The sequence below is a fragment of the Nannobrachium achirus genome (assembly GCF_963921795.1).
Source record: "Nannobrachium achirus genome assembly, chromosome: 21".
Lineage (NCBI taxonomy): Eukaryota > Metazoa > Chordata > Actinopteri > Myctophiformes > Myctophidae > Nannobrachium > Nannobrachium achirus.
The window spans coordinates 2,349,054-2,357,482 of record NC_137828.1 but is presented as its reverse complement, the minus strand read 5'-3'; the positions used below and the strand labels follow the sequence as shown (position 1 = coordinate 2,357,482).

The 8,429-nt window shown below is 39.5% G+C and overlaps 1 protein-coding gene across 1 annotated transcript in view; it reads right to left on the bottom strand.

Moving 5' to 3' along the window:
• Positions 1-267: 267 nt before the first annotated feature.
• mynn (myoneurin) overlaps positions 268-8,429 on the bottom strand; it is a 51,444-nt gene continuing 43,282 nt past the window's right edge. The window contains exons 16-18 of the mRNA XM_080752394.1: positions 8,180-8,352; positions 3,260-3,433; positions 268-1,538 (exon numbers count right to left, since the gene is read on the bottom strand). Of these exons, the coding sequence (XP_080608520.1) occupies positions 1,437-1,538; positions 3,260-3,433; positions 8,180-8,352 (449 nt within the window). The 3' untranslated portion in view covers positions 268-1,436. The remainder of the gene's footprint in view (positions 1,539-3,259; positions 3,434-8,179; positions 8,353-8,429) is intronic.

Sequence of the window (8,429 nt, the reverse complement as noted above, 5' to 3'; positions counted from 1 at the left end):
GTGTGTTTGCCCCCTAGTGGCGCAAAAGAGCTATTGCTCTGTATGTCTTGGCAGGGATAAAACACATCTACTATTCTAGTTTTAAATGACAGATACATTACATAGAACAATGACAAGATAAAATACACTTATGCATGACCTTTTTATCTTTTTAACTATTTTAACTCTGTAAACTGTTTTTAACCTTATGAACTGGAATAGCAATGAATGAATTACAATTGAGTATGCAATAGACAACAAATAAATTACAAAAAAATAGGGGGTAGCTTGGCTTATCCTACATAGACGTAAAGGAAAGGTATATGAGATGTGTTTATGAAGTGTTTATGAAATTCAATGTTTCTTTTACATGGAAAAAAGAAATAAACTAAAAACTAAAACTACATTTATGGTGGCTTATCGTGGGACAACGAGCAGGAACTCAACGATATGTGGATATTCAATCTCCTGGGAGGAGGTTGAGACCAAGGGTACGGTGTGTGCTGCTGCTGCACGGTGGGAGATGGTATCCTCCTCTTTGGAAGAGACCACAACCTGTCCATCTTAGACCTGAGTCCTAGTCTGAAGACGTTACGTAAGCTAGCGGTTATTCAGTACGGACTGGAGCAGTCTGAACTCCCTCTAGCTCTGGTCCATCGCATCACGGTTACGTTTTATTTCATGACATGAAATAAAGGCTCGCAATTTTAGTTTTTGTATTTTTTATATATATTTTTACAACTGAAACGCCAACAACCAGAAGAGAGAGAGAGGGGGAAAAAAATCACACTTGTGTGAACTGAGCGGTGGAGGCTACGTGTGTGCGTGCGTGCGTGCGTGTGTGTGTGTGAATGTGAGTGTGAGTGTGCCTGGCCTGAACAACAGCGCCCCTCCCCTAACATGTGTGGTCAGAAAAGGTATTGCAGGCTACATACAGACAGACACGCATACCCACACACACAGCCACGTATAGGAGACGGTGTGACCACCGCTCAAAAAAAACCTGCCATGGCTCACTGGAGTGGATTTGTCAGTTAAAACCTTTTAATACACGTTAGAAGAACCACAAATAAGACTTTTAGGACTCTATTTTGACCCATGCCTTATGCATAAACTTCTTTGCCTTTTTTTTTTACCATTTTGAAAAACATTTTGAAATATTTCAAATAGCTGATCTGCAAGCTCAGAACGTGCAGATGTAGATCAGCATTTGAAGTATTTTAAAATGTTTTTCAAAATAGTAAAAAAAAAAGGCAAAGAAGTTTAAGCATAAGACAACAATGTCATGAAGCCTTTAAATTAAACTGTTCTACGGAGGTGAAATACCCCTTTAACAACTAGGAGGAGGGCTATTAGCCAAATGCCTTGAAGATCTGCCATTTTTCAATAGCTAAAGTATAAAATAATTGCCGGTCTTAAATTAATGGTATAAATCATCATCATCATCATCATCATCATCATTGCTGAGGCTGGCTGGTCACGGTCATGGTGTCGTCTACGGTCCTGATGACGATGATCTGCTGGATGTTCTGAGCAGGAGACGAGGGTCTCAGGACGATCTGGAGAGGAGAGGAGAGGAGACTTTATCAAGGCCATTCACAGTGCTTTACATCAGGGGTTCCCACACATTTTTAACTATTAATTTCCAAAACCTTTCCTAAATATTTAACCCAATTTCCAGGACTATATAACAATAATTCAGCTCCATAGCGACAGGTAGTGTATGCCAGTGGTTCTCAACCTTTTCAGGCCGTGACCCACAAAATAATCATGTGTTAACTGGGGACCCCCCCACCCTGACGAGCACTAAGAGATGAGGAATTTTGTATAACACGTTTCTATTGTGAAAATAGCAGTATACAGCGTTGCGAGGCGTTGTGAGAATGTAGATCTGTTATTTTCACAATTTCTGCCTCTAATATGAGACAATTTGGCCAATGTTTAATATGTCATTTCAGAGGTATATTAACACAATCAATAACCAAAGACAATGCATAGCTATTTTTTTTCCAGGACCTTCCAGGACCCTTGATCAATTCCAAAACTTTTCCAGTACCCCCAAGCCAAAAAGGTTTGGGAACCCCTGCTTTAGTACAACAGTAAGACACCTAAGGGCGAGGTCGCGCCATCTCTCTCGCCCATATATGGATTCTGTTAGTGGGGTTCTCCTAACAGGGCATCACCTGGGATACGATCCCTGTTATGTCCATAAATGGATTCTGTTAGTGTGGTTCTCCTAACAGGGCATCACCTGGGATACGATCCCTGTTATGCCCATATATGGATTCTGTTAGTGTGGTTCTCCTAACAGGGCATCACCTGGGATACGATCCCTGTTATGCCCATATATGGATTCTGTTAGTGGGGTTCTCCTAACAGGGCATCACCTGGGAAACGATCCCGTTTATGCCCATATATGGAGATCCCTAACAGAACCCCTTTAATGCCCATATATGGAGATCCTCCTCTGAGTATGACATCACTAATCCCTTTTGTGCCCATATATGGAGATCTCTCCTCTGAGTATCTGACATCACTGCTATGTCACCTGTGATGTCACAGTGATGTGTCAGGGGAGGCGTTACACGTATACATGTATACATACGGTCAAGCTGTGACGGTTCTCATAGTAAACCTGCTCGCTACGGTCGCAATCAAGGCAATTCAAAGTACCGTAATGATTTAGCTAGGGCGCCCGAGTCGGCGACCTTCGGGGTCCCCACAGCGGCCAAATCAAGTTGCCCCCCCCCCCCCCCAGAAGCAAAATTTGAGTTACAAACTTTGAAAATACATACTGTATGCACACAATTTTCATGACTCTTTCAAAAATAGCAGATCTACAAGCACGCAGCGTGGCACTCGGTGCCGCACTGTGAGCTTGTATATCTGCTATTTTTCGATAGTTAAAGGACCAGGTCACCTCTGGGACAACCAGATCTTATTTTATTGTTGTGTGGGACACGATCAACACAAAAAAGAGTTATTTTTTGTGTTCAATCTGTGTTTTTAGATATTTTAGTATTTCAGCCGATTTCAGCATGCTACAACTGGTCATATGATGCAAAATGCATCATATGACCAGTTGTAGCATGCTGAAATACTAACATATCTAAAAACACAGATTGAACACAAAAAATAACTCAGGATTGTGTTGATCGTGTCCCACACAACAATAAAATAAGATCTGGTTGTCCCAGAGGTGACCTGGTCCTTTAAAGCATAAAACAATGATACACAATAATGTGTACCCGTTCTAAACAGATTATAATTAGGACATCACCTGCTGTATGCTCTGTGCGGGGGTCTCCGAGGGTCTCAGGTGTTCCACCAGGGCGTGCAGGGTCTCCTGGGAGATGGTGGCGGTGGCCTCCCCCGTCGACGTCTCGAAGGTGACCGCGGTCGGCTCGCCGTCGCCCGTCGTGATGGCCGTGACCGACGGCTCCGTCTTAAAGACCTGCGGAGCGGAGAGACGGGTTTCACCCGAGATGTTGGATTTAGTCTGAGTCATTACTGTGTTGTTTTTGATTTAGTCTGAGTCATTACTGTGTTGTTTTTGATTTAGTCTGAGTCATTACTGTGTTGTTTTTGATTTAGTCTGAGTCATTACTGTGTTGTTTTTGATTTAGTCTGAGTCATTACTGTGTTGTTTTTGATTTAGTTTGAGTCATTACTGTGTTGTTTTTGATTTAGTCTGAGTCATTACTGTGTTGTTTTTGATTTAGTCTTGAGTCATTACTGTGTTGTTTTTGATTTAGTCTTGAGTCATTACTGTGTTGTTTTTGATTTAGTTTGAGTCATTACTGTGTTGTTTTTGATTTAGTCTGAGTCATTACTGTGTTGTTTTTGATTTAGTCTGAGTCATTACTGTGTTGTTTTTGATTTAGTTTGAGTCATTACTGTGTTGTTTTTGATTTAGTTTGAGTCATTACTGTGTTGTTTTTGATTTAGTCTGAGTCATTACTGTGTTGTTTTTGATTTAGTCTGAATCATTACTGTGTTGTTTTTGATTTAGTTTGAGTCATTACTGTGTTGTTTTTGATTTAGTCTGAGTCATTACTGTGTTGTTTTTGATTTAGTTTGAGTCATTACTGTGTTGTTTTTGATTTAGTCTGAGTCATTACTGTGTTGTTTTTGATTTAGTCTGAGTCATTACTGTGTTGTTTTTGATTTAGTTTGAGTCATTACTGTGTTGTTTTTGATTTAGTTTGAGTCATTACTGTGTTGTTTTTGATTTAGTCTGAGTCATTACTGTGTTGTTTTTGATTTAGTCTGAGTCATTACTGTGTTGTTTTTGATTTAGTTTGAGTCATTACTGTGTTGTTTTTGATTTAGTCTGAGTCATTACTGTGTTGTTTTTGATTTAGTCTGAGTCATTACTGTGTTGTTTTTGATTTAGTCTGAGTCATTACTGTGTTGTTTTTGATTTAGTCTGAGTCATTACTGTGTTGTTTTTGATTTAGTCTGAGTCATTACTGTGTTGTTTTTGATTTAGTTTGAGTCATTACTGTGTTGTTTTTGATTTAGTCTGAGTCATTACTGTGTTGTTTTTGATTTAGTCTGAGTCATTACTGTGTTGTTTTTGATTTAGTCTGAGTCATTACTGTGTTGTTTTTGATTTAGTCTGAGTCATTACTGTGTTGTTTTTGATTTAGTTTGAGTCATTACTGTGTTGTTTTTGATTTAGTCTGAGTCATTACTGTGTTGTTTTTGATTTAGTCTTGAGTCATTACTGTGTTGTTTTTGATTTAGTCTTGAGTCATTACTGTGTTGTTTTTGATTTAGTCTTGAGTCATTACTGTGTTGTTTTTGATTTAGTTTGAGTCATTACTGTGTTGTTTTTGATTTAGTCTGAGTCATTACTGTGTTGTTTTTGATTTAGTCTGAGTCATTACTGTGTTGTTTTTGATTTAGTTTGAGTCATTACTGTGTTGTTTTTGATTTAGTTTGAGTCATTACTGTGTTGTTTTTGATTTAGTCTGAGTCATTACTGTGTTGTTTTTGATTTAGTCTGAATCATTACTGTGTTGTTTTTTATTTAGTTTGAGTCATTACTGTGTTGTTTTTGATTTAGTCTGAGTCATTACTGTGTTGTTTTTGATTTAGTTTGAGTCATTACTGTGTTGTTTTTGATTTAGTCTGAGTCATTACTGTGTTGTTTTTGATTTAGTCTGAGTCATTACTGTGTTGTTTTTGATTTAGTTTGAGTCATTACTGTGTTGTTTTTGATTTAGTTTGAGTCATTACTGTGTTGTTTTTGATTTAGTCTGAGTCATTACTGTGTTGTTTTTGATTTAGTCTGAGTCATTACTGTGTTGTTTTTGATTTAGTTTGAGTCATTACTGTGTTGTTTTTGATTTAGTTTGAGTCATTACTGTGTTGTTTTTGATTTAGTCTGAGTCATTACTGTGTTGTTTTTGATTTAGTCTGAATCATTACTGTGTTGTTTTTGATTTAGTTTGAGTCATTACTGTGTTGTTTTTGATTTAGTCTGAGTCATTACTGTGTTGTTTTTGATTTAGTCTGAGTCATTACTGTGTTGTTTTTGATTTAGTTTGAGTCATTACTGTGTTGTTTTTGATTTAGTTTGAGTCATTACTGTGTTGTTTTTGATTTAGTTTGAGTCATTACTGTGTTGTTTTTGATTTAGTTTGAGTCATTACTGTGTTGTTTTTGATTTAGTCTGAGTCATTACTGTGTTGTTTTTGATTTAGTCTGAATCATTACTGTGTTGTTTTTGATTTAGTTTGAGTCATTACTGTGTTGTTTTTGATTTAGTCTGAGTCATTACTGTGTTGTTTTTGATTTAGTTTGAGTCATTACTGTGTTGTTTTTGATTTAGTCTGAGTCATTACTGTGTTGTTTTTGATTTAGTCTGAGTCATTACTGTGTTGTTTTTTATTTAGTTTGAGTCATTACTGTGTTGTTTTTGATTTAGTTTGAGTCATTACTGTGTTGTTTTTGATTTAGTTTGAGTCATTACTGTGTTGTTTTTGATTTAGTTTGAGTCATAAGCTGCGTTTCCAGAAAGCCTCTTAATGCACATTAAAGGAGCCAGAAACCCTGCCTCTTTATTTGTTTCATGGATTTCAGAACATGAAAAGTTTTCTAAAATGTAGGCGTGGTTATCTGCTGTTGTGGGGTGAGGGGGCGGAGTAATGCGTGCATATCGTTGTGTTCTGAAAGTGTACACAGAGAGAAGCTGTCCACACTTGTTGCATTTGCATTTCGGAAACAAATTTTAAAACCAGCCATTGGAGGTGTAAAAAGTATAAAGATTCGGCAACTCCATGTTCTATAACCCTTAGTCAACTGAAATGTATTTTGGCAGGCCTTGATGGCATCGTAATGACTGATTTTACACTTTGGTTGCGTGCTGATAATAGCCGATCTACAAGCTCACAACATGTCGCAGCGCGACGCGTTGTGAGCTTGTAGATCTGCTATTTTCAGCACGCAACACCTGAGAGCAACCAAACATACAATGACTCTCTTCTCCACCAGTCCCTCCCCAACGTTTTAGTCTAGTTTTTATTTTGTTGACGAAATTGTCAATATATTTAGTCTTAGTTTTAGTCATCACAGCTTAGTTTTTTTCGGCAGTGAAAAAAAAGCTGTCAACAATCATTTTTCGTCATAATTTTAGTCGACGAAATCAACACCGAGCCATACCTGGAGTCTTTTGAACGAAATGTCATTAGTTTCATAGTTTTACTACATATCATAAGATTATAGTCGACTGAAATGTACAGTTGATTTTGTCAACCTCAAATGTATTTTGGCGGTGCCTTGATGGCATCGTAATGCCTGATTTTACACTTGGTTGCATGCTGAAAATAGCCGATCTACAAGCTCACAATCTACGATCTACGCAGCTATTTTCAGAGCACAACACCCGAGCGCAACCCAAACATGAAATGACTCGTCTTTTAGTTCTACTGGATCTCTTCTCCACTAGTCCCTCCTTCACATTTTAGTTCAGTTTTTATGTGTTTTTTTCCGTTTGCTGCATGATTAAAACGCGGAAAAGAGTCAGCTTTGTAATATGTTGTATGTTGTATATGGTATGTTGAAAGTGCACAGGGGGAAAAAAAAGAAAAAAAAACTTATTGACACCCTATAAATTACAACTGCTTATTGTATTTATGTCAAAAAGCAATAAAGAAATTATATTAAAAAAAAAGAGTCAGCTTAGGTGGTTCAGGCATCTAGTACGGATGCCCCCCGAGCGCCTTCCTAGGAAGGTCCTCGATGCACGTCCCACTGGGAGGAGACCCCGTGGCAGACCAAAGACCAGATGGAGGGATTATATCTCCAAACTGGCCTGGGAAGTGGGAACGCCTCGTTATACTCCCTGAGGGAGTGGAGGAAGTTGCTCAGGATAAGGAAATCTGGAGGTCTCAGCTGGAACTGTTACCCCCGCGACCAGATTCCGGATAAGCGGTTGAAGATGGATGGATGGATGGATTTGGTGTGCAAGGCTGTGTGGAATCCACACTACGGATCCGAAAAGGATTCATAAAAGGAAAAAACACACAGCTGCAGCCACCTGCCGCACGGCAAATTCTGAGCCGGTGTGCCTGAGGTCATAGAGAATCATTTTCTTTATAAAAATGAAATTGTCGGTTTTTTCCATGCGAAAAATCGTACCCGTCTGCAAAGCCCTTTAGTCAGTTTGTACTTGAATGAAAACTTAGCTTTAGATTTTATTCCGTTTTTATTGTGACCGTCAGGTCGCAGTTACTATCAAAACCTTCACCGTCTGTCAGTCAGTCTGTCTGTCAGTCAGTCAGTCTGTCAGTCACACGTCACACTTTTGCCCTGCTCATATCTCCGCAACCGTTGCCCCGATCCATGCCAAACTTTGCACACACACTCCTTGCCTGCCAAACCACAACTTCCAATTTCTCACATGCCCCTATTCTAGCGCCACCATGCGGCCGAACACATCTTTGGACACTGCTCCTACAAATGTTGCCCTAAAAATAACGCAAATCGGTACACAGTATGTCTACAGTCATGTCATCAACATGGACCTGTCACAATTAGCGCCACCATCAGGACGATTTTTACATGCGCCCTGGCGGTTGCTTATCTCCAGATTTAGGGAGTCTTACTGGTTTTGTTTTCGTCAGTGAAAAAAGGGTAGTCGGCAGACATTTTTCGCTCATAGTTTTCCAAGTCGACTGATACGGACACTGACCCGGATGGTGTGGTCCGATTGGTCGCTGCTGATGGCCATGGGCGTGGCCTCGGCCTTGGATTGGCTGGGCGTGGCAGTGGGCGTGGCCGGGTTGGGGTTGTGGGGCTCAGAGATCAGGACCTCCTCCTGCTGCTTCTTCTGGACCAGGACCGGAGTGGAGGCTAACAGGAACACTGAGGAACACACACACACACACACACACACACACACACACACACACACACACACACACACACACACACACACACAC